The 25,872-nt window shown below is 43.0% G+C and overlaps 1 protein-coding gene across 1 annotated transcript in view; it reads left to right on the top strand.

The window, feature by feature from the left end:
* abcc8 (ATP-binding cassette, sub-family C (CFTR/MRP), member 8) overlaps window positions 1–25,872 on the top strand; it is a 68,250-nt gene that overhangs the window by 32,435 nt on the left and 9,943 nt on the right. The window contains exons 10-27 of the mRNA XM_071900355.2: window positions 1,790–1,924; window positions 2,988–3,150; window positions 4,310–4,350; window positions 5,022–5,167; window positions 7,609–7,723; window positions 7,979–8,158; window positions 8,714–8,786; window positions 8,915–9,020; window positions 13,447–13,479; window positions 16,358–16,396; window positions 16,953–17,051; window positions 19,258–19,342; window positions 19,720–19,800; window positions 20,181–20,318; window positions 20,698–20,823; window positions 21,142–21,238; window positions 23,075–23,322; window positions 25,681–25,847. Coding sequence (XP_071756456.1) covers window positions 1,790–1,924; window positions 2,988–3,150; window positions 4,310–4,350; window positions 5,022–5,167; window positions 7,609–7,723; window positions 7,979–8,158; window positions 8,714–8,786; window positions 8,915–9,020; window positions 13,447–13,479; window positions 16,358–16,396; window positions 16,953–17,051; window positions 19,258–19,342; window positions 19,720–19,800; window positions 20,181–20,318; window positions 20,698–20,823; window positions 21,142–21,238; window positions 23,075–23,322; window positions 25,681–25,847 — 2,072 coding nt within the window. The remainder of the gene's footprint in view (window positions 1–1,789; window positions 1,925–2,987; window positions 3,151–4,309; window positions 4,351–5,021; window positions 5,168–7,608; window positions 7,724–7,978; window positions 8,159–8,713; window positions 8,787–8,914; window positions 9,021–13,446; window positions 13,480–16,357; window positions 16,397–16,952; window positions 17,052–19,257; window positions 19,343–19,719; window positions 19,801–20,180; window positions 20,319–20,697; window positions 20,824–21,141; window positions 21,239–23,074; window positions 23,323–25,680; window positions 25,848–25,872) is intronic.

The raw sequence follows: 25,872 nt of genomic DNA, 5'->3' as shown, positions 1-25,872 counted from the left end.
TAGTATTCTCTCGCTGTACAGACCTGTCTGCCCCAAACTGTGCCTGAAGTCACTACTGGGCCCTTTCACTGCTTCCTGCCCTGATGGGATGTTTCAGGAGTGCACCTCCAATGTTTTCAAATATGTCAGTGGTTTTCTATAGTTCTTTACCTTTGTGGCAGATTCTGTTTATTTCTGAAGCAGTGGGAGAAACCAGTGCTTTTATTATTAAAGGATTACATGACTTTAGCCTTTGACTTTAATGAGTTTAGCCCATTGGTCACCTTACCCATTATCTGACGAGAGGATTGGTGCCAAAATCATCTCTGTGTCTCTGGTAGATAGCTCTAAAATCATCTCTGTGTCTCTGGTAGATAGCTCTAAAATCATCTCTGTGTCTCTGGTAGATAGCGCATGTTAATGGTTTAGCACCGGACAGAGCTATCTACCAGAGAAACAGATGATTTTGGTTCCAATCCCCTCGTCACTTACTGTATTGGGTAAGGTGACTAATGGGCCAAACCCCAAAGAAGTCAGAGTAGTCCTTTAAATGCTGATGGAAATGCTGCAGTTTGGAAGCTGCTGTGATGAATTACAGGGTGCTGGTGGTATGTAGGGTGAGGTTTTGACACAGTACACTGTTATGTCAGGTGTGATTCATGTGAGAAGCTGAAAGAGATTGTGTGGGGGCTTGGATGTTTCATTCTAAAAATACAGTCACAGTTACATAAAGACAACTCTTTGATGTATTTGTAAACCAGCTCCCTACACACTCCCCAAGGTAAAACGTATCATTACAAAGACAAGATGAAGTCAAACACATCAAATCCCGTTGCTGTTATGTCGACCCCCCCCCCTTGTCCTGTTCTACTCATCCCCCACCTCTTCTCCGCTGGCGCACAAATGCCCTGTGATAGATGAAGGAGAGAGCGTGTAAGTGTGAAATGTCACATTCATCTCCATCTGTTTCTGTGTGTGTCCTGGATGTCTGAATCAGGCATAGGTGCTGTGATGTCAGAGCAGGCGGGCAGCAGGACAGCAGCCAAGGTCAGGTGGAAACACTCACTAATCTCTACAGCGGACTCCGGGTACAGGGACAGTTGCATGGAGGTTATTAAACAACCTGGCGGCACTCTGGGCATCTGAGGATAAATACAGTAGATGTAGATAGGCTGAAAGGATATTGCTACGCTTCATGCTCATGAAGACTCGGTTTTATCTAATTCATCACTCAACAATTTATTGATCAGTGTTGGACTAAGAAGTTGTGTGTGTGAAGTTCAGCAGGATGTAGATACGTAGATGCTGCTTTGCACATTTCTTTCCATGTTAGTGTGTGAGTGTGAGTATATATGAATGTCAATACTATATATTTCCAATCAAATAATAGTGTCTCCAATCAAAACCAACTGATCTACAAGAGAGCATTTAGTGGCAATGTAAAGCTGCATGTCACTTTTATGACAAGTCCTCTAAATTCTCTGCATCCATACGAATGTCTTTGTTACGCACAAGGTTGTTACTTTCTACAAAGCGGTGCACTGTGGCCATACAGGCTTTGCTTTCCTCACAAGGTCAGCGGAGAGCGGTGTCCTTTGTAACTGAGGACTGTCTCTTTGGGAAACTCTTACTCCTCAGTTTTCTTGCTGCAAGGTTAATATCTGATCTCTCTCTCTCTCTCTCGCTCTCTCTCTCCCTCTCTCCCTCTCCCTCTCCCTCACTCTCTCTCCCTCTCTCTCTCTCTCCCTCTCTCTCTCCCTCTCTCTCTCTCTCTCTCTCTCTCTCTCTCTCTCTGTCTCCCTGCCTTCAGATCATTGTGGGAGTGATCCTGCTCTACTACCTCTTGGGAATCAGTGCCTTGATTGGGGCTACCGTCATCGCTGTGTTAGCTCCTGTCCAGTACTTTGTGGCCACTAAGCTGTCCCAAGCACAAAAGAGCACTCTGGTGAGTATCCATTGGCTCCTTAGCAGATATGTATGGAAACCTGTTTCCGCCACCTGTAAAAAAAATCTTAAAGTGAGATCATCATGTGAGATTTCTTTCTCAATATTATTACTTAGTATCTCATATTTATGAGAAACTTATGAGATTATTGATGACTGTATGACTATGAGTATCTCAGAAATATGAGATAATACTAATGATGAAAAAAAAAGTTATGTGCTGGATTGTTTTTTTAACAGGTGGCGGAAATGGGCTTCCATTGGACCCAAGTGAATTTTAGAAATCCTCAATTTCATTAGTACCCAGAAACTGGCTTATAAAGGCCATGTTGTACCAGAATGCCTGTTCCCACCAATCTTCTCACATGGTAAAATGAAACGCAAACAGTTCCCTCAGTGTGTGTGGGCCCTGACCTCTCTGTACCAAGGAGACCAGGCAGAACTTCTTGGCAAACAAACTTGGTCAATATTGATTTGTCCACATCACACCCACTAGCGGTAATGAAGTGGATGTAATGATAGTGTTGAATCATGATGGCACATGCTTTCTCCCTATCTCATATGCACACACAGTCGCACACACAAACACTCAGCCAGACACCTGAAATAATGTTCATTATCTCCTTGGTGAAAAATAGCTTTGATTCATCCAGGTAGAGGGGACAGAACAATTTGTCTTTATTCACACACGATATGTTAATCTTACAGAGTGCCTTTGTGTTCTTCTCTTTCCAATTGCCCTCAAGCTACCATTCAATAAGGCTGCTCTAATGTAATGATACTGTTATACTGCCCATAATACTGTGGAACAGGATTTGATGCTCCACAAGCACTTTGGTTTGATGGTTTAGATATTTGTAGTGGCAATTGCACACAGATAATAGAATCATAATAGTGCTTATGTTGCCCTCTGGTACCCCTCTTATAATATATCTCTGCATGTGTGTGTGTTAGTGTGTGTGTGTCTGTGTATGTGTGGAGGCAGTCACCAAGCCATGGAAGTCTACTTTCCTTGATGCATAAATTGATAATTGGCGTAATCAAGCCTGTCTGTCCCCCTTCAGGAATACTCCAGCGAGCGTCTAAAGAAGACCAATGAGTTACTGCGGGGCATCAAGCTGCTGAAGCTCTATGCGTGGGAACACATCTTCTGTGACAGTGTGGAGGAGACCAGGGGCAAGGAGCTCACCAGCCTGAAGGCCTTCGCCCTCTACACATCCATATCCAGTATGCCACTTTGTCTCCTCTGCCCACAGTGTCTGGAGATATTTAGGCTTACATCCGCCATGATTCCATCCCGCTGTCGAAGCTGTGAACTTTCGAAATGTTGCGACAAAATAAAATGCTCATTAAGTGTGTTTCCATCGGTGGATTTGAAGAGAATAAATAGGCTTCCTGAATGTAGAAAGTAGCTACGTCAGAAAACACATTCACAAAGTGATAGACTGTCCAGGACTAAAAGCAATATTCACAGACTCTACAATATACAGTATACTGAATGCATCATAATTTACTACCTGGCTAAGCCCATTACATTAACTACTCACATACATGCTGTGTTGACAATGTCAACACAATAAATCCAATCCATACTGAAGCACAAATGTTGCCCTCCCCACTGGTGGATAGTATTGTCTATGTGAATACTCATTCAAAACTGGAAATTGAATCTATTAAAAATATCTTTTCCCACTAAAACATTTTGTCAAGGTCAGTATACTGAAAAAGCCTTTTGATGAGGAAGTACAGACGGTGTTGTTCATGTGGTCAGGGTCTATAAATTGCATTCTGGGTCATGCCAGTAATTTTGGATAAAAAGGCTTTGAGACGTGGATCAAAGAGACAGCTGTGTGGATCTATTTGTAGTCCAGAGAGAGGCAGTCAAAGTTATGTAACGACAACTCAGTGCTGAGGCTTTTTCACTGCACAGGCTCTACTTGACTCCCTTGTCAGGTGAAAACCTTGTATCTGCAAATGTCAACTTTTCAGGAACTAAGAAAAACAGCCTTGCTTTTACCTTGACAACCACGCATTTTTGAGTTTATCTAATGGATTTTGCAAAAGTTTCATAACACCAAGGTGTTGTAGAATTTTCTCATCCCATAGAGAACCAAGTAATACAGTTGAAGTTAAAATATTAAAATCACCAATGTTGGAGTTACAAGGTTACTTGATGTGAATAAGCTTGTTTGTGAGAATGTAGTAATGGATCTTATCAAGCAGGTCTTCACAAAAAAACACTGTGCCATGAAAAATAAACAGCTATTTTGTACATTATATTGTTTATCTTTACTGTTGAACCTCCTGGAAAAACCATCAGTATTGTGCAGCTCCTGAGCCCTCCTGTGTCTCACACCCTGCTGTGTGTTTCTTCTCTGCTTTTCAGTATTCATGAATGCAGCTATTCCCATCGCAGCTGTTTTGACGGTGAGTCAATTCCAGTCCTGCCATTAATTCTGTGCAATAAATGTGTGCGATTCAGGAGATGCCAGTTATCCACCCTCACATTTAAAGTAGGGATCTGCCTATCTTTCTGTCTAGATATACTGTAGATGGAGTTAATCAGTTAGGTGGATGTGCATCCTATCCCCTTTTCCCCAGTGTAAAGGACAGATCAGACCTAAACAGTAGCAGCCATTCAGTCTGGTGGCAAACCAAAGAGCCAGCCTAAGTAAGATGCCCAGTGACATTTCACAGGGACGCAGTGGAGGCTTTTCCTCACAGCACCACGCTAAATCCTGCCTGTATTTATAGAAGTCCTTTGCTGTTGCAGAGCTGGCAGAGTGGTGACAAATTTGAAATGTCAGACAGACACCAAAGAGCAGGACAAACGAAGATCTTCAGAAAAATGGTTTGTCTTTTTACTGATTGCCCCTTGAAAGGCCTGCCTCAAGTTCAACAGCAAATTGATGTTGACAGTCAGAGAAGGAGTTCTGTTTCTCCTCAAGGTGCTGTTACCTTGAACAGGATGCCTAACTTTGAGACTTTGTGACTGTCACCCAATTGAAAGTTAGGAGTTCATAACTTCAGGTTCATATAACTAAATCCATGCTCTTATGACTAACCTGTGTCGTTCTCTGCTCCCTCTCGTCCTGTAGACTTTCGTGGTTCATGTCCACATCGCCGAGGACGCTGACCTGTCCCCCGCTGTGGCCTTTGCCTCTCTGTCCCTCTTTCACATCCTGGTCACGCCCCTCTTCCTGCTCTCCAGCGTGGTGCGCTCCACCGTCAAGGCTCTTGTTAGGTGAGAAACTAGTTTTCCCACAGTACATTGTAAAGTTTGGATTTTTTCCAAACGCAAAGATCTTAATTCATCATCGTCATGAGGATACAATACGACACAATTCCACTAATCTATGGATAAACTGGGAAACGCTTTACTTCATGATGGAATGTTAGATGGAATACATTATGATTGACCCGTACTGAGTTTGGTTAGAAAAGATTTTAAAATTGTCATGAGGAGAGAATTAAGGCGAGTGGAGCTGAAACAGCAGAGGCAAATGGGCAGAGTAGTGAAGAGCAGCGTGATTAAACTGGATGTAGCACTTGGCCTTCAGGCAATATTGGTGGATCAGTGGCATCATTGGATCAGTCTTGATTTAGGTGATAAGTGCCTCACTTCTCTGTTGTTTTAGTACACTGGTCTCTAATCATAAAATGTCTCTCAATTTATCTCCGTAATATAATTATTTCTTTGTTAACAATTAGTTTGGCAGGCAAGACATCTGTTGTAATTAGGTTGCTACAGAGCCTCTCTCTCGCTCCTACTAATCCAGCACAAGTCATTAACTCTCCATCCTGTCATTCTCATGGCTGATTACACCATTACTACTTGCGTGCTCAGTTGCTAATATATCAAATTATATATTTTCAACTATTTTCATAGCATCTACGCAGGGCAATTATAATGCAAATTATCGACATATAAGCTATTCTATATTCTATATTCTATTCTAAAAGTGGATGGAAGTCCCCTAGATGTGTCTCATAAAGTCAATGAAGCAGAGCTAATTTCTCTTAGTCAAGGCTGAATATGCGTGTAGTCTATAGCCTGTACAGGCAATGAGGAAGGAAGTGTCAGTTAATATTGCATCATCTCTGCCTAGTACCTCTTGGAAATGATCAGACAAGGGGAGGGGATGAGTGGAGGGTGAGACTGGATGAGACTGACTGCTACAGTATCAGCTTGGATATGATGGTTACTTGCAAACTGTATTCTACATTTTCTAAATGCTTTTAGAGGCTGCTTACTACCACTAGGCTTGTGTAAGGACTGGGTCACTTGACTTTAAAACAAGGCCTTTCTCTCTTGAATCTGCTTACGATCCTTGAGATGCCTATTTTGGAAGTATGGGTTCTTCTGATACACTTTGCCAGACAGATTTCATGGGAAAAAAAACCTTACGACGTGGATTCACTTCAGTTAGCAGCACATCTTAAGATTTTCACAATGGGAAATGTCTCTCTGTAGAGGAGAACTATGTAACTGTAGTATTCATAGTATTCCCATGATGTCACATGCATTTCCTACCAATATGGTGCTTTACCACATACATCATTGGTTCATCATTGGCTCATTGGTTGTGGCTGTCATTGTCATTCTGGTTATCACCTGTTATTTTCCTACCAAGTTGGCCGTGTGGTGATGTAACAGAATATGATGAATAAAACATTTCAACTATCTTTATCTATTACCAGCTGGTGCTGTCACACTGTGGCGTGTGGCGTTTAATATTGATATTTTATGAGCCATTGTCAGTGCAGAGGCCAGTTAATGGTGGAGATACTCTTATCATAGCTCTCCTGATATTGACATAACTATCGCAGTCTGTTCGCTCCAACACACAGGGTAAACTGTGGCATACTGCATGTCTGGGCCTGTATGTGCCTTTAGTTCAAGAGAAATTTGATTCAAAGCACTTTGAAGTAATTAAGGATGAAATGAGCCAAGTGAAGGGAATGAGATCCAGTTGAGAGGATTTTGTTGTACTTCCTCTGTTGTACTTGTAGAATTGGAAGTGGATTGCAAGTGTCAGTAGAGCATTTGTTTCTTTTGAAAATTGAAATAGGAGATAAGTGAGTCAATTTAGAGATATTACATGTACATATATGTGTGTGTGTGTGTGTGTGTGAGAGAGAGAGAGAGAGAGAGAGAGAGAGACAGAGAGAGAGACAGACATACTGACAGAGGTAGAGAGGGAAAGAGAGAGAGAAAGGGAAATAAAGATAAAGCTCAATCTCAGTGAGCTATGTTCCATTGATTTTCCAATCATAGCTGTCCAACTGAATGAATGATGTGCCATTAAACAGGCAGGGGCTACTGTTATCTTTACATGAGAATTAACTAATTTAAGATCTATATTACCTGTGCATGTTACCGAGGCCTATTTGTGTGATCAGTGTAGCTGTTTCTGTACTGAGGGTAAACGCAGCATTTGTTTTTTGTTCACACTTTCCTTTAAACCTCTACCTAAACTTTGTCCCTTGTCTAATGGGGTAAAAGTTAATAAATGGTTTATCCATAATGCTGTGATTTTTATAGTATGTTGTTTAATATTTATTTGATTGTAAACAGTCTGTTGATGGACTTGATTGATAATACAGATTTCATTATCTGTTATCAGTGTGAAACTTACTCACAACCTGATTTCTCTGTTTCTTTGTTTTCTGTTTTCTCCGCAGCGTTCAGAAGCTTAGCGAGTTTTTCTCTAGTGATGAGATTGGAGACGAACAGGAGCCTACAGCCACCATACCCTCCGGCTCCAGCAATCACAACCAAAATAAGTACCAGGCTGTGGTAAGCACCCACACACACACACACACACACGTTTTTCTATGTCTGCTTGCTTTAGGCAACATGGTGTACAGCGTTTCAGCACTTACTGTACATCGTCCCTAACTCCCCCACTGGTAGATCCAGGATGTTGCAGTCTCACTTCACTGTACATTTTTGTCGTCTTCCTTCCACCTCAACCTCGCTCACACTCACTCGTCACCATCACCACTCTGTACCATCTCCCTCGTGCTGGGGGTTTATGCAACCCTCCTCTAGTCGTCCTCTAAGCCATTCCCTCCCTCCTGCTCCTCCTCCTCTTCCTCCCGACACCTCCAGCCCCTGAAGGTGGTAAACAGGAAGCGCCCCCCGAGGGACGACTGGAATAACTACAGCTCACAGGGGGACCACGAGGGGGATGGACCCTTTCAGGATGTGGACCACGACATCTGTATCAAGGTGAGAGAGAGAGAGAGAGAGAGAGAGAGAGAGGTGATAAGGCTGCATGGATCAAAAGAATAGAAAAACAAGGAAACAGTAAACTTGTCCCCCACAAATGATGCAGGCACCTCTTGGGCCATCATCTCTCGGACAAAATTGGACTGGTGGTGTCTGAGATATCACATTTGAGTTGAACATTTCGACTTTTAATTATTGCTCCCCCATTAGGCTGATCAATGTAAATTTGTAAACGCTGGAACACAGCGCCAAGATGCATCATCCCACTAAGTCAAAATCAGACTAGTGGTGTAGGAATTATGACTGTTCATATTTTCATTGTGTGGGAGACAATGAATGAAAAAAATTATATATGCATAAATGTATTTATGTACAATATGTGTGTACTGTGTATATATTTATGTATGGATGAATTGGTATGCAGGATTTTAGTCCTCATCAGTATTCTGTCAAGGTTCTTCTAACTGCTTCAGTTTGCCATTTTGACTCATTATTGAACAGTGAGTTAATCTTTGTTTGACGTCTGCTCTGGCTGAGTCTGTGCCATGTTTTCAGATCACTAGCGGCTATTTCACCTGGACCGACGGGCCGCCGACGCTATCTAATGTGGACATCAAGATTCCATTTGGTGAGCAGCAGTCAGTGAATGTAGAATCTGTTTGTTTTTTCTTTATTTCTTTATCCCATTTTCCATCTCTCTTTCTACTTTTTCAGTTTCTGTTTCCTTCCTTTCCTTCTCTTCTACAAATCTCTCAGGTCAGCTGACGATGATTGTGGGCCAGGTGGGTTGTGGGAAGTCGTCTCTGTTGCTGGCAGCGCTGGGCGAGATGCAGAGAGTTTCAGGGACGGTCAACTGGAACAGGTCAGTTACAAATCTATCTATCTATCTATCTATCCATCTATCTATCTATCTGTCTATCTATCTATCGCCACTTGAATTGTTGCATAAGTTTGGGACAACAAATGATCCTCCTTTAAGAATAATTGCAGTTATTTTCAATGTGGGCCTTATTTTCCTAGTTTTTGCCATCATGCTGATCGATTCTGATCTACATATTATCAATTACGTAAACTAAAAGAGCGTTTAACCACTTTTTTAGAGTGTTTGAGTTTCCCTTTGCCCCGCTAGATTGTATTGGAGAGCAGCGCTCTCTGCAGACTGTGAGGTACGTAGCTCTACAGTGTGACTAATTGATGACATTTTGATCAGAAATCGTTTGGCATGATGGCAAAAACTAGGAAAATAAGACCCAAGTTGAAAATAACTGGAATTATCCTTCAAACATCAGGTTGCTAGATAGCTGCAGAATAATTATGCATTGTTTGTTCATTGTTCATGGTTTTACTCTGATCTTTTTATATACTGTGGTTTAGTGTCTCCAATGCCTGATAGAAATCAAGCTCTGTGTGCTTAAGGATTTACCCTCAATGAGGAAGCACTAGTCTCTCACTAACCTGCACAGCAGTCACACCAGTATATCAATCACTTCCCCCAATTATAAAGCAACATCAGATTTTTATCCTCAGAGAATCCCATATATGTTCTATGGTTGCTCTTCAAATGAATTTCAGTCCAAAGGTGAAAGGTTAACTTGAAGTGAATTGCTCCCCACAGAGAGCCAGATCACTGGTCGATATCATGGTATCTTTTCCCTCTCCACGCAGTGTGACCTTCTGTCTAGTGCATTGCCAAATCTCTCTGGTAATTGGTCTGTCAGGGAAGGTTGGGTCATTTATTTATGTGTTTTGGGCAGTGATAAATTCTTAGTCCCTGCCGGTTCAATGTAATTTGCATCAAAGCTAGCCCTGCACATGCCCCCTTACCATGGCAATACAACGTAACTGGATTTGTAGGTCACTTAAATCGAGCTGAGACTGCAGCTTTTCTTTTTTATGGTTGGGGGAAGGAGCGTGGAGGAAAAGGAGAACTCTGTGTCGAGGAATGGAGCGAGGTAGGAGCGCTTTCGTTGAATCAGCGGCCCAAAATCAGTCAAATAACAAATGCACCTGGGAAAACATCCCAAAATGCCCTCAACATTATAATTTCAAACATACTCACTGTAATATTATATCTCTGAATATTTAATTCATTGCCCATTTAGATAAATTCTTTCTGAGGTTTAGATTAATGAAATTTTGAGTTAGTGGCTGTGATATGCAGCTGGTTCAATGACTGTCAGTGACCGTTGACCATGATCATTTGCTTGGACTGTTACACTAGATACCCATTCAGATAGAGTTCTGTGTAGTTTAAAAATAGGCCACTTGACCACTCCCTCTGATAAGTCAAAAGGCAGACTAAGACATCTGGAACACGGTGAACTGGACATAAATCTTCATTACTCTTTGTAAACCTCTAGGGTCTCGCTGAGCAAGGCTTAATCCTACCAAATGTGGATGGCCAATCATGGGTTTCTGCAAATGTCAACCCAGTAGAGATAGAAAAGCAGTGCACATTTGAAATAGCACAGCTGAAACTAGATCCTTGAATCCAGCCAAATGGAAATGTATTCTGGGAGTCGTTAGCCGCGATCTGCCAGCTGTGAATGTCTCATCACCTACCCAGGGTTGGACTGCTGTCCGTCTCTATATGTCAACAAAGTTCAGTTTCCCTTACTAGATTGTCACTGTGTTCCTGGCAGCCAAGCACACACACGCACGCACGCACACACACACATCCTCTGTCCTCATGCCAGGGTCAAGTTGGCACGTGTTCTGATATTGGGCTGGATTGTACACCCCGCCTGGCGCCAAGCCTCTCACATATCATGTCGCCCTGGGAGCGACTAAGGAGCTGTCATTTAGCTCTCACAAACTATTTAATCAGACATTTTGAAGAGATATGGAGTTATCTCAGACACCACTGGTGCAATTCTGACAAAACTTGGGGAAATTATGCATCTCACCACTGCACACCAGCAGTCAAAACAAGGTGACATATTTTGGACTTTATCATTCGTGGGGGGAAGGTATTACTGTTGCCTTATTCTAACAGCTTCTTTATCTGAGTAGTATCTGTTCTGCTTCAGGTTCAGCTACATTTGTCTGTATTTAAATTAAAATGAAAGGCATTGCTTTTTCTTAACCTGTGGGCCAGCATGTGATATCACAAATCCCTGTCAATGGGCCACAGTTTCTGTCTTTAGTCTCTCTATTCACTGTGATAGCTGGCTGATTAAAAAATCCTGTAATGAATTACATACTAATCCACTAATAAGTCTCCAGCAGAATTCAAATGTGAGGGTTAACCTCAAACTACTTCTCTGAACTGACAACTCTGTTTGTCCCCCTCAATGAAGTTTGGGGGGAGGGGGGGTTATCATTCAGACTTAATCCATTCGTTCATTCCTTCGTCCGTCCGTCCATCCGTTATCTCAGACTCTGCTGAGCGGATTTTGATTACTGATTGGCTCAGAGGGGGACGGCATCATACGTGTGGGACGACATGTTTGCTGTTGCCTCGTGCAACCTTTCATACCCAGTAGTGCAACCCCCCTTCTCCCACCTGTTCCCCCTGCCCCCACCCCCATGCTCCCATTTCAAGTAGATTGTAGTGCATGCAGGGAGTGGCTGGGGTTTCTCTCCAGTTAAAGTAGACTGCTATTTGTATCTTGTCCTGAGTATCCAGTCAAAGCAACAAGATAATTTCCACAATGGGGGATCAATAAAGTATATCAAAGAAAGTCTCTAGCTATTGATCTCCAGAATGACAATGAATACAATCAAACAATAGACTAAACCTTGTTTGTCGAGGATAAGATGAATAAAAGTTTTGAGTTGTGTTTGCTGATGGATAGAGAAAAACAATTCAGTCACTGATACCAAAGAGTGTGTCATTATCAGGCGTGGTCATCACAATGAACATGCATCATTACCCCCCATCATCATTAGGGTGCATTTATGTTTTAATGATGGGTGTTTGTTTTCTAAAGACAGTTAGAAAGACAATTAGAAACTGTGGGAAGTTCCTTTATCGCTATGATGGCATCGACATCTTTTTAATACAGGATGTGATCCTATTTAACTTGGCTTTGATGATTAGCCTTTTCACCTCTAGGCATTTCTTGCTGCTGATAGAAACCGTCTGGTAATATTCCCTCATGTATTCCCCTTTAACATGACCTTAGGTCCTTGAAAGTCCTGACTGGCATGAAGAGGAAATATCCCTTGGTGGGATGGGAGAGATGAAAGCTGCAAGTCATCAACTCCAGTGTGATTACCCTGTTTTTATGATGGCAGCATGATAAGACAATCAGCCGGCCATTTCAGAGCGCCGGCTTTAGACCCTTTTAGGCGACATTAGCTGATGAGGTGATGAGGCCTGATGAGGTGATTTTCTTAGGGGCTAGGCGTTTCTCAGTGCATTGTTAAAAAAATTGCTCAACAGGAGCCATCATGATTGATGAAATGCCCTTCAATTATACATTATAAACACTGGAAACACTTTTTCTGTAATGCTCAGGTTAATTCTGTAACTTTTGGATTAAGAATTCAAAAGGACCTGGTGAACTCAAAGTCCAAAACACTGATGCTTTAATGCTTTAATGCATTATGTCACTTCGGTATGCGCTTTTTTTTTTTTTTTTTTTTTTACAAACTCTTAGGTGCCCTTATCTATAGGGCTTATTTTGTTTAACACCTCTTAAATAAAATAGCTGACATTGTTTGCTTGTTTTCCTACACAGCGAGTGGCAGTGTGTCTGTTTACATGTATGTATTTACATGTGCATGGCGTGCTAGGGCTTCTTACTTGACACTCACCATACCACTTCCTAACAGCTGTGACCTCCTGCGGTGTCGTCTGTCATGGCTGCCATTTTGAAAGCTGCTGGTGTAAACTGATGTGAATCAGCCTGAACTCTCTGGTCCTTAGTCAGGCTGATTGAAATCACCTTCTCAGGACCTCTGGGAGAAGTGTCAACTTGTCAAAGATAAAAATACACCACAGCTTCTACTGGGCATGTGCAAAGCCACAAACAGCCAATCAGATCTTGGTGAATTTTAGGTTTAGGATTCTGTGAGTGTGAGTGGTTGTGTGTGTGCGTGCGTGCCTGTGTGTGTGTGCGCTTTGTAGGGGGTGTAAAATTAGGCTGAAAGGAACAGTGCTGAGTGAATTTTATGTTTTAAGGCCTTTTCAATTTAAGTCACTAGACTTTCAGAAATTCCCTTGGCCTTGTTGATTTTATTGGAAATTAAGTAAAGTCATTTTATACTTCTAGGACAAAGTAGCAGTCGTAGACTCCCGATGAACAACTCAAGTAATTGCCTTTTCTCCATTTTCTCTGCAGCCTGCCAAGCCTGGAGTCTGAGGGCGATGAAAGGTGAGTCTTCCGAATAAAGAGGGAAAGACAAACAAATAAACCAAGATCCTAACTCGTTTGTTTTTAGTTGGGCCTTAGAGGAAAATTTCGGAATTTCAAACTCAGACTGGCTCTCTAGAACTAACATTGAGTCAGTTTGAGTCAAAGACATTGGTAATTTTTATAGCATGGGTTAGTGGAACATTTTAAAAGCTGCAAATATACTGTAGTAGCCTATTTTAATCGGGGAAAAGATATCTGATATTGCTATTGTATGCAGCACACAAACACAAACAGCACACCAACAATAGTGGACACAATAGATCTCTATTATAAGTAGAGCTTTGTTGACAATTCGTACTTGTCATTGGTTTGGCGTACGTAAATAGTGGGGACGTTTCTGCACACTGTATGTCACTGTCTGTGTAGCCCAGCTGGCCTTCTGTCATTCATATGACTGCTGTCTGTCAGAGGGGCTTCAAGTACACACACACACACATACACACACACACACACACATACACACAGGTGTCTATGTCACCCTGCTTTGGGCATCAGGGTATCACACACTGACATTTGACATGCATGGCTAGTGTCGTGTCATTGGCTGATGCCCCGTCTCTGTCTGACCGGATGGTTAAAACATTAACCCACTGCTGTGTGTATATTAATAGTATCATTTTGTGAGGTTGTGTGTGCATGTGTGTGTGTGTGTGTGTGTGTGTGTGTGTGTTTGTGTGTCCACAGAAACCTGGACATTCATTCAACATGCAAAAACCATCAGAATAATGATACTGATATGAAACTGTAAATAACTTTGTTTGCCCTCACCTGTGTTTATATAGTCCAGTCATTGCTGGATAGAATAGATTTTGGTGTGCAATGTGAACAGAATACTGTTGCATATTCTACAAAACTCAGTTTTGCAATTTTATGCCAAGTTAAGAATTCATTTCATTAAAATGTTTTCCACCCCAGCGATTATGCTATATTGTTTCAAAGAATAATTTTGCGTCTTCATACCCGAGCCATTTTAGATCTCATGTCTTATTCATATAAGTGGTACTGCTCAAATATTAATTGGGTCGTGGCCACATAACATTTAAGTTGAAAGCTTACTCACTGAATACTTATAGACTGTGTAGCTATCATCCCTTTTAAAACAACAAATTAATTTCAACCACATTATTTATTAGCTATTCAGTATCTGTATGTATTATCATTTAGAAAACCCGCTGCCCTTGGTGACTTGAGCTTTGCTTCCATTGCCTGATCTAGTTTCTAGTTATGTATCGAGGTGTCTCGATGTCGGAGCCTGGTTTTAATTCAGGAATGAGTGTGGGGAATGTTGTCATCCCATCTCTCGGCCTGGGCTTGTCGTCAGTGAGAGGAGCTTTGGTCAGGATCAGTGGATCGACACCACTGCCTTATCCGCACTAGGCAGTGAGGCAGGCTGCCACATAGTGTGTGTCACCTCGGTAACATTCCCTAATCCCTCAGTCTCTCTCAACAAGCCTCTGTCACCTCTAGGGCCGTCCCACACTAAAAAGATTCTACGTTTCAACTCATCAGATGGTCCCATATCGATGGAAAATGGCATTATGCCGTGACAAAGGAGCTTTCTCTGAAATGCAGGCCAATAAATATGACTGAAGTTATCAAATTGCCATCCTGAACCTTTTTTCACATTGCTATTAGCTTTAGTTCCCTGGACTGATCAGATAAATCACTTAATAGATGGCTTTGGCAGTTCTTTTATGATTTTTTTACTGTATGGCAAACCAGTATGGCCAGTATCTCACTATAAAACATATCAAACGCTCCATTTAATAGACAAGTCTGCAGATTGCTTCTCCCACATTATTTTCCCCTTGCCAAGAGGTCATTTAGATCCATCATTTAGATCAAAGAAGGCCAACACATTTTGAATATTGTTCTGATGGCAGAGATAAGCACTTTTTCAGGAAATAAAATTAAAACCAACTGGAAAGTCAACTGAAAAAGACTTTACTCTGCGACTAAGATGGGACAGATAGTCACCTCTGTTGCCTCAGTGTCGTGTATTGTTCTGTGAATATCTTGTGTGTGTGTGTGTATGTTTGCATGTACGTGCAGGCACATGGGTGTGTGTGTGTGTGTGTGTGTGTGTGTGCGCGCATGCGTGCGGGGACGTGTGTGTATGCATTTACGGGTGTGTGCCAAAACATCCTGGGGGCGTCCCAGTGGCTTAGTGGTCTGAAGCGCATACCAAACTCAACGTCCTGGGTTTGGATCTGGCCCAGGACCTTTGTGGCATGTCATTCCCCTCTCTCTCTTCAATCTCTCCTGTCTCTCTCTACTGTGAGCTGTATAATAATAAAATCAAAACAAATGCCAAAAAATACCATCCTGCTTTCTGACCACAAACAGCCTGGCTCTCTTTAAAAGGGTAACTTACCCTCGCCGTGAGGGACAGGGACCAGAGGAACAAGACACCAACAAACTGCAAACATTGTGTTGACGTACTAATCTCGGCTGTTGGAATCAGATCTTCTGAGAACTGAATGTGTCAAGAGTCCGGATGGCTGGATGATGCTGATTTCTGCATCAGCAATTTACAGGAAGAAATGGGGAGAGGGAGTTATTTTTAGGAACGATAACATCACAGCTAATGATAGACGTGCTCATCTAGGGCAGTGGTCGGCCTGTTTCTGTTTGGGTTGCTGCTCACCATGGCATTATCGCCATGGTGAGGGTGTGTGTGCGGGTGTTTGGCTGCAATTAGTTATTATAGGAATAAGGTGGATTTGGTGATTATCACGATAATAACCTGTTAATACCATGGATACAGTATTGTATATCTAATGTCTTGGTGTGTGTGTGTGTGTGTGTGTGTGTGTGTTTGACATGGTCTCTACAGTCCCACAGACAGGGATGCAGCCGGTGATGGAGATATCAGGTAAGCTCACACAACACCAGATGGTCTTTGTGGCGACGTTTCACCGTTATCAGCAGGGCAGGACAGAGTAGCAGTTCTCATGGTTATCTAGAAATTCACTGAAGCAGCAGGATAATAGAGAACAAGATATTCCCCTCGACTTGGCTATTGTTCCCCTCAACCCTGAACAGCATATCAACTTCATAAATACAACACGGTCATTTGCGATCCCTGAACCGGCTCCTCTGTGGGCTGGAAGTATTCTTGTGCGTCACTCGCAGCATCTGAGGATGAGGAGTGCAGGGCCATCAGTCACTGAGGTGCAGTATGCCAGGCATGCTGAGGGGAAGTTAGCTAATGTAGGAAGAGGTCGGTTCTAGCAAATGATTTCCTTGTTATCATGTATGAAACGAATACCCCTTTCACACATGAAACCTGTAAAATTGCCTGCATGTGTGAAAGGGGCTAAAGACAGATAAAGACATAAACTATGTATATCTTTGTCTATGTCTATGTCTTTGAACACGCAAAGCAGATTGCCATGTGTGTTTGACACTGTGTTTGACACTTCTGGTAGGAAGAGAGGCTCTGTGGCCTACGCTTCCCAGAAGCCCTGGCTGCTGAACGCCACCCTGGTGGAGAACATCACCTTTGAGATGCCCATGATCAAGCCCAGGTGAGCCCACCGGCCAGCGCAGCAAGAATTTAAAAAGTTGGACTTTTATGATAGTTACATCTGTTTAGAATGAAGCCCTGGTGCATTACTGTAGGGTAACTTACATAGCACAGCGAATAGTTTCAGCCAAGCAGTGTGATTGGTCAGTGATGCAATGATGCAGCTGCTGATAGCCATGCTTTATTGGTTGCATACCAACTCTTGTAATAACTAAGGAGCTATACTACCCTTCATTCATTATTGCTCTGATTATAACTACGCTGTTGCTGCAGATGGTACAAGGCAAGGCATAGTATTTGCATAAAAACAGTGCAAAAACACCAAAAACGGGTATTGCATCAGTTACACCCATAATCACAATACAGTTTGCTGTCTTAGGTATTACTATAATATGGCAGCCAGAGTTGTTAATGATAATAGAGTAGTCAATATTATGTCAAGCCAAGACAAAGACAACAACCTCACTGCTCTCCGAGGTGATTGCAGTAAATTGAAATGTGTCGTCAACAGGCCTGGTTAAACAAAGGTTGGAATATAGAGAACACTTTGAGTGTTCCAGGAAAAGAAGCCAGTTGGTGGCTTCCCAGCTAAAAGGTTGTGACATTGAGACACCCAAGAGTTGTCCGACCTGTGGTTCTGTTTTCCCCTTTTGTCGCTGTGTGGTGCCTCTACTATTTCATCCACCCCTGGCACAACACCATATGCTGCTTTTCGCCTGCCTGGGCACAATCAAACACACACTCGTTTGCTCTTTCTGACTTACACACACACACAAACACACTCACACACACTCACAATATTTCATCCTCACAACAAATGGTCTTGCTGAAAGGTCGGTTGTCCACATTTATGGTAGTAGCCAGGCTCTCTCTCTGGGCCTAATGGACTGTCTATAGAAAAGACATTTAATGGAGCGCTGTGCTTTGTTGCTCTGGAGATGTTGTATAAAATAGTGATGTTTGCTCACCCTCCTCTCTGTCTCCTCTGTCTCATCCCGCTCGCCGTCTGGCAATACTGGCAAAATCCAGATGGGCCGACACTTTTGAGCTGTTGCACCAGCTGTTTAAAAAAAAAAAAACGCTGCTTGGTCAAGAACACCGTAACCCGCTATGTTGGCTGCTGTGCCACTTATTAGCTTTTGTGTGCAGGTGTGTGACAGTGAGTGATTGAGACAGATTGGAAAGAGAGAAGTTGTTTCAAGTAGACATTGTACAATTAGTTGTTGTTTCACCATCTTTAGTGTTGATAATGAATATTTTGTCATTGCCCCTGATGCATAATTTTTGGCTCGTTTTGTGAAGTCGGGCTTAGCTGTAAGTGTGTCCATTGTTTAGAGGTCGACTTCTAGTTTCCTGCTGACTTAGCCCTTTTTTGTGCTGACTGTAGCCTTTAACTTATTGTGTCCTACCTTGCTTATATTAACCAAGGATATATAGTTAAATGTCACATCCTTATCTTATGCAAAGCATTCGGTTCATCTTGTAGGTCTTTAGGATATCTAAATAGTACCTTAGTTTGTAAAATCTTTCATTGAAATGAAGGTATTTTTGGCCTGTACAAAGCACATAACATTCTTTGATTATAAAACAGACAAAGCAATGCTAGATTTCATTTTAGAAAGTTAAATGTAATGAGTGACAAATGCAGCGTTGTTTTCCATAGTGGCTTCAAGCCGACGATCTCTCCTGAGTCCTGAGTCAAATGGATGAATGGATGAATGGATGGGTGGGCTAGCCAAGGCAAAACAATGGCAGGGCCGAAATTTGTTCCCAGTCCGGTCCTGTCCTGCGCTTCACGCTCTCTCTGTGCCCTCATCCTGCACCTCTGTCTGCCTCTCATCTATTTATTCTGTCTGTTGTTGAACCAAGTCTGGTCAGCCCCCCAGGGCAATATCTTTCAAGTTCGACCACAGAGGCTGCTGCATTTCTTCATAGCAGCAGATATTATCCATGTTTCTGTTCTGTGCAGCATCAGTATGAAGAGATTTTTATGGGTCATGGCATGGCATAAATACCCAAGACGTCCTGCATATCTTCACAGTTTATGGGCTCTCAGATATTGCTTTGTGTCATTCAAATCAATGTACTATCCAGACTGTGAACCAACACCAAGCACCTCTACTACAGGACCATAGTTTCCTTCTGTAAGTATCAGCAGCTGCTCCCTGCCCTCACCTATATTCTGTCACTGTGCGTGTGTCATCCAGGTACAAAGCTGTTGTTGAGGCCTGCTCCCTTCAGCCGGACATTGACATCCTTCCCCAGGGGGACCAAACGGAGATTGGGGAGAGGGTCAGTATCACCATACATTGTAAATCACACCAGTCTTAGTCTAGGTACTTTGTGTTTTTCTTTGAATTCCTCTGCAGTCCTTTCTTCTCCACTTACAGCTACAACTGAGACTGTGGATTGCTGTGTTGCAGTATCACTTGTCATCATTAATATACAGTCAGGATTTGATGTTTATGAGTGTGGGGAACCGAATTGACCTTGTTTAGCCAGAGCACTGTCATGTTAGATTAATTCATGCATCAGTAATTCAGGAAATAAGCCGTGATCTCCTTTGATACTTTGGGGGGCGAGTGCCGCAGGCCTTTATGGCAATAAATGATATAATTAATTCCTCGTTGTACTGCTTTCCTCACATACTTTCCTCTCCTCCTGTCTAGGGTATTATCCTCTCAGGTGGACAGAAACAACGCATCAGTGTGGCTCGAGCCTTGTACCAGCAGACCAACGTGGTCTTTCTGGTGAGTCTGCACACACACATCTCAGGTCTAGAGAAGAAGCTTAGCGATGGGCAACAACTTTATTAACTTTACCAGCAGGCACTTTATCACTATTCACAGTGGAGCAGTGTTTCTTAAAGTATATCTGAAGACAGAAGTAATTCATGGGCCTCTTTCTGATGCATTCCTACATGACAAAAATAGCAATATGGGCCCGGTTGCAAGCTTCAACATACCATTGTTTGAAAACTGTTTGAAAATGTCCCTGAACAATCCCTGAATGTCCCTGAAGAATCTCTGATGTATTACACTGCCTCTCCATAACACTTAAAGTTTTCTTTTGCTGTCTTTTTCTCTTTGCTTGCTGTTTTTCTTCATCTCTATCCCTGTATTTTTTTCAGGATGACCCGTTCTCTGCCTTGGACATCCACCTGAGTGACCATCTGATGCAGGATGGTATCCTCAAGCTCCTGAGAGAGGAGAAGAGGACGGTAGTGTTGGTCACACACAAGTTGCAGTACCTACCACATGCAGACTGGGTAAGAGCAGGGTGTGTGTGTGTGTGTGTGTGTGTGTGTGTATGTGTGTGTGAGAGAGAGAGACAGAAAGCGATTTCCATTTATTATGTCAACCAGCTGCATGCACAGTTGAACACCATTTAACTCTTCAACAGAGACAGTTATAGATGATGCCTTTCATTTCTGCAGCTGTTGTATTATGACCATTATTCACACCTAGACTCTTAATTATCTCCTTTGGGATACAGACGGTTTATCTCAGAAGGATGCCAGAGTACATAAAGAGATTGCAGTAACAGATATCTTTCCACCTTTTACTATTATTAAATACTGCATTTTTCCCTGTCTTTGTGTGTGTGTGTGTGTGTGTGTGTGTGTGTGTGTGTGTGTGTGTTATCAGATCATTGCAATGAAAGACGGGACCATCCAGACTGAAGGGACTCTGAAGGACATCCAGAACTCCGAGCCCGACCTCTTTGAACAGTGGAAAACCCTGATGCACAGACAGGATCAGGAGTTTGAGAAGGTGACTAATGACTGGAAATGAAAAGGTCTAATGCATCCTTAATGACTTGATAACGGTCTTTAATGATCTTTGCTTTGGCAATTCTGGAGGTTTTGGATTCAGTGCCACTGCAAAGCATTTAGTGCTGCTTGAAATGAAAATTGTAGTGCCTCTGTGTTATTTAAGGTCACAACAGATTGAAGTCATTAGTATTCTGGAGGTTTTGTTGTGGGCCTTAATTCAATGAAATTGTGATTGTAGCACAATGGATACTTACATCAGATCCTGTTTATTGGTAAATAGAAACATCGGACAAGATTTTCTTCATCTCTCCTCCAGGAGACGGTGGCAGAAAGCATGACAGACCTGGAGAGGAAAAACCTGCGGAGGGCCATGTACTCCAGAGAGGCCGTCAGGACCGAGGAGGACGAGGAAGGTGAGAGGTCACAGGTCACAACCTCTACTGTGATGACAAGCAACAGCAGCCTGATTACAGTTGAAGTTGATTACGAAGGATGCAGTCAGTGCTTCACTGATTTCAGCATGGTGGAGGTGTGTGTGTGTGCGTGCGTGTGTTACCAAGTGTGTATGGTTTAAAGGAGTTTTCCCTCTTCCCTGTTGTGGCTATTTGCTAAGCAACATCATCTGTTACATGAAGGCTTGAGCTCATCAGCTTAGTCATAATGTTTGCACCTACTGCAATGTTTGCAATGACTGGAAAAAGGAATAGAGAAAACAACTTCCTCTATTTCATTCTTGTCCCTATCATTTTTTATTCTACCCTTTCTGTGTAATGCAAACATTGCATGGGTGTAAATACTGCAGGCCTTGCTGTTCATTCTGGGTCAGGTGTTTTCTCTCTTGGCTTCTCTCAGTGACTAGATATGACCTTCTCTCTACCTGCCACTCACAGCCTCTGTGTTGTGGATAAACACTGTATTTGATCCTATCTCTCTGTGTCTCTCTGCTGTTGACTGTTTGACTGCGGTGGAAGGTGTTAAGGTGACGCGGCTGTACTCTTTATCTGTGTTCTGTGTTGTCTCCTGTGTGCTGATGGCACCCCGGGGTGGACTTGTGGGATGGCTACAGCACCAGGTGTTGCCTTCATGTTCGATCTCGCAGGTGTGGCCAGAAAGCATGGTTTTAAAACTGACTGGTTTACCACTGAGTCTGTGGCATCGTGACGCTGCAAGCACATCGCAGCCCTGCAGGCTTCTCCCGCCATGTTGGAATCATGCGCCAGCCCTCACCATCCATTTAGTCTCCTCTTGTCTTTGTCTCTCTTTATCCATTTTCCCTCCATTTGTCACTCCTGCTCCTGCTCCTGCTCCTGCTCCTGCTCCTTAAAAACTTGCTTAAGACTTTGCCAGCATGAATCTGATGGTAGCAATAGTCTGTTCAAACCTGCCACTCATTCTTTCCTTTTCTTCCTTTCCTTTCCTCTCCTCTCCTCTGCTGTGATCTCCTGCCTTCTCTCTCCCTCTGGCTTGTCTCCCAGACACCCACATGCAGCCACGCGCTCTAGCGATTGCTGCATGATGTGATGTGATATATTTATATGGGGGGAGGAGGTGGGAAGTCGTGAACACTTGCTCCTCACCCCCGGTCAGTATGTCATGGCTGCTCTGTTCCCCCTGAAAAACACCCCATTCATGGGAATGAGCATCTGCCTGGTGTTGTAGAATATGTATGAATATGGAATGATGAATTAATCAGTGCTGTAGCATACTCTCTCTCTCTCTCTCTCTCTCTCTCTCTGTTTCTGTCTCTGTCTCTCTCTGTCTCTCGCTCTCTCTCTCTCTTTCTCTCTCTCTTTTCTCCTCTCCTGTGGCCTACTTATTTTCCCTCTTCTCTCCTGTCAAGAATCTGTCAGAGAACACTAGAGAAAGAGAGGGAAAGATAATGAAAGATCTAGGTAAGAGGGTAGGAGGAGGAATGTTGACGGATTGAAAAATGAAAAATGTCACAGAGCGTATAAGCACCATCAGCAGAGAAGTGAGACATTATGCAGGTCAAAGGAGACCAGAGCATGGTTAGATTTAGAAAAACACAACAGAAATCAGAGTCCAGGTTAAAACATGGTAAGAAGAGCAAACATAATGCAGCACAGGGACGTTCATGAAGCATCTTCCTTTCCAAAGGTAATATGTAGTCATTGCTTCCCAAAATAACTTAACTCTATTTCATTGACACAACTTAATCACATCTCACATTTGCCCAGAAGTAAACCAAGACTCTGCAACATTTTAACTCGTCTCTCCCTCCCTTCCAGAGGAGTCGGTGGAGAGTGATGAAGACGACAACCTGTCCCAGGTGATGCGGCAGCGTGCCACCATCCCCTGGCGCTCCTGCGGCACCTACCTGTCCTCCGCTGGGCTCCTCCTCCTCACCTTGCTCCTCCTGTCGCAGCTCTTCAAACACTCTCTCATGGTCGCCATTGACTACTGGCTGGCCCATTGGACGTCGCACGTCATCGCAGCCAAGATGGACGCCACGGCGCGGAATTGTACCATTGTTCAGGTGAGAGAATATCGCAGTAAAAGGCGAATGATTTGTGTCATTTTGAACAGGTGATTCATTGTTATTTGGCCAAAAGGCTTTTTGTTGTTTTATTGACCAGCAATCTTGAGTCATAAAATCTGCAGCTTGACAGTCACTGCCACTAAGAGGGTATGAAATCACCCACAGGTGCTAGATTAATGTGTGAGCAGCAGCATGAAAAGATGTATTAATATAAAATCAGCCAGGGAAAAGTAGACAACTCACATCTATGTAGTTCTCCAAAGACAAACAAGTCAAATGGCCATTTCATAACAATTTCCTCTCTAAACTCTTCCTCTGCATCTCAGCCGACCTAAAACACGACCCAGTGACTGTCAGCTCCAGATGGAGCGTTCACTAATACGCCCTCAAGCAGCCGCATCTCAGCCTCATCTGCATATTACAGAGCTACAGACATGCAGAGATGGAGAATCTGTGTTGGAATGGAAAAGCCATTTATCCAGGGTCGTTTGACTAAAAGCCTCTACGAGGGATGAAGTGTGTGGGTGTCATGGAAGGTTAAGAGAAAGTGCTGCTGGGAAATGTAAAGACAGAGAGGTTCAATTTATTCAGATGTATGGTTCTGTTCTGTGTAGAAGACTGCAAACAAATAAACCTCCTAACAAATAAAAGAGCTCTCTGAGGCGTTTAAGTCTGACAATGAAAAACATATTTGATTCTCAAAATAAGTCCCACGCCTAGCGGACAGTGTTGCTCCTTTGTTTTGTGAAGCGGAGAGCAATTGATATAACCTGAAGTAACCCCTCATCTTATTTCAGATACAACAGATATAAATAAGTATGTGAGAGAGAGAGAGAGCAATAAAATGTCACTTATATTATTATACTACAAGCCTCTCTTTATGTTCTTTATTCTTTATTCGGATCCCCATTAGCTGACAGATGGGGATCCGCTCGTCCAAAGTAAATGTCACTTCTTTACTGACTCAGTAGATACAGTATATGACTAGTTTACTGACTGCATTTCACTCTTAACTTCCTTTACCCTCTGTCTAATCTTAAGCTCCTCTTTACCAGCGCCCTCTTCCCCAGCATGGCCTCTGTGTGGCATGCACACACTGCCCACCCACATGCAACACACACACTTTCCCACACAAACACACACACATTCAGAGAAAAAACAGAAACACACACATGCTCAAAACAATATAAATACCAGGGAAGGTTAAGCTGCGCCGTTCACACATTAGGGCCACGCCAGCTGTTGGCAGGTTATCATATTTCAGCCCCAGGAAAGCAGCTCTATTATTAATAGTCTTCATCAGTCATGTGTGTGTGTGTGTGTGTGTGTGTGTGTGTGTGTGCCCTGTGCACTGAAATGCCAGGTCGCATTTCACACAGTCATACGGAGGCTAAAGAGAGAGTCAGCTAGAGTTGGGGACAGCAGCTGAAAGTCACACTGCGTCCTTTTGCCAAGAGTGAATATATACAAATGCTCTTGTACACACTGAATGTAAGTGTAGATAAATTGCTTGTGTGACGAGGCCATCTTGTTTGACTGGGCTTCAGTGTCTCTTTGCCAAGCTTATCTAATCAGCTGTATTGTAGACAAGCCCATATGGGGCCACTCAAAAGCCCTGCTGTGCTATCAGACACAACCTGTAGCACATTACTGCCACTTCACACGCTGCCAAGCTGCTGTCCGACACAACAACCTAAATGTTGAAAAAATACTACACTTGACTGTATAGGCACTTTGCCAGGTAACTTGCAATGTAATAAACTAAAGTCAAGACCAGATGGAAAGGTCAGAAAATGACCTTTCTGGCATCTTGAATGTTCGACCTTTCAGACAGTAGAAATGGGAGAACAATAAGAGGATTACACAATTGGAAAGAGTCTTTTCAACATTTTGAATGCCACTGTGGGCAAAGGAGGAGAAATGGAGGAAGAAAGAAGGCCATTCGGTACAAAGAGGAAATAGAGGGAGATAGAAAAGAATCATAAAATCATAAAGAGGAGATTGGAAAGTTTGAAAAGGCAGAATCTATCAAAGGAGAGAGCGAAGGAGAGGGTAAATTGAGGAGAGAGATAAAGAGAGGTCAGGCGAAGAGAGGACATCGTTGCAGAGCCTGTTTTTGTCCAAATGTTGCCAGATCCGCGTTGGAAGCTCCTCTTGCTTTTGATGCATTAGTCAGCTAATTGTTAACCTGCCTCAGAGTTTAATTACGCTTATAATTACAGTACAAGCACATCTACAGACAGGAACATCTCTCTCTCTCTCTCTCTCTCTCTCTCTCTCTCTCTCGTACACACACACAGTTCCAGCCATGTCATGAGTAACCCTTCTGTCTTTTATCTGAATGTTTCTCTGCAGGACTGCGGCTTCAGCCACTCGTGGTATCTGTCGGTGTTCAGTGTGCTCTGCTGCCTGGGCATCATCCTCTGTCTGGCCACCTCTGTGGCTGTGGAGTGGACCGGCCTGAGAGTGGCCAAGCAGCTGCACCACAGCCTGCTCAACAAGATCATACTGGCTCCCATGAGGTACAGCGCTCACTGTACGGACTGT

Source organism: Centroberyx gerrardi, chromosome 4 (assembly GCF_048128805.1).
Source record: "Centroberyx gerrardi isolate f3 chromosome 4, fCenGer3.hap1.cur.20231027, whole genome shotgun sequence".
Lineage (NCBI taxonomy): Eukaryota > Metazoa > Chordata > Actinopteri > Beryciformes > Berycidae > Centroberyx > Centroberyx gerrardi.
This window is presented reverse-complemented; position numbering and strand designations above follow the sequence as displayed.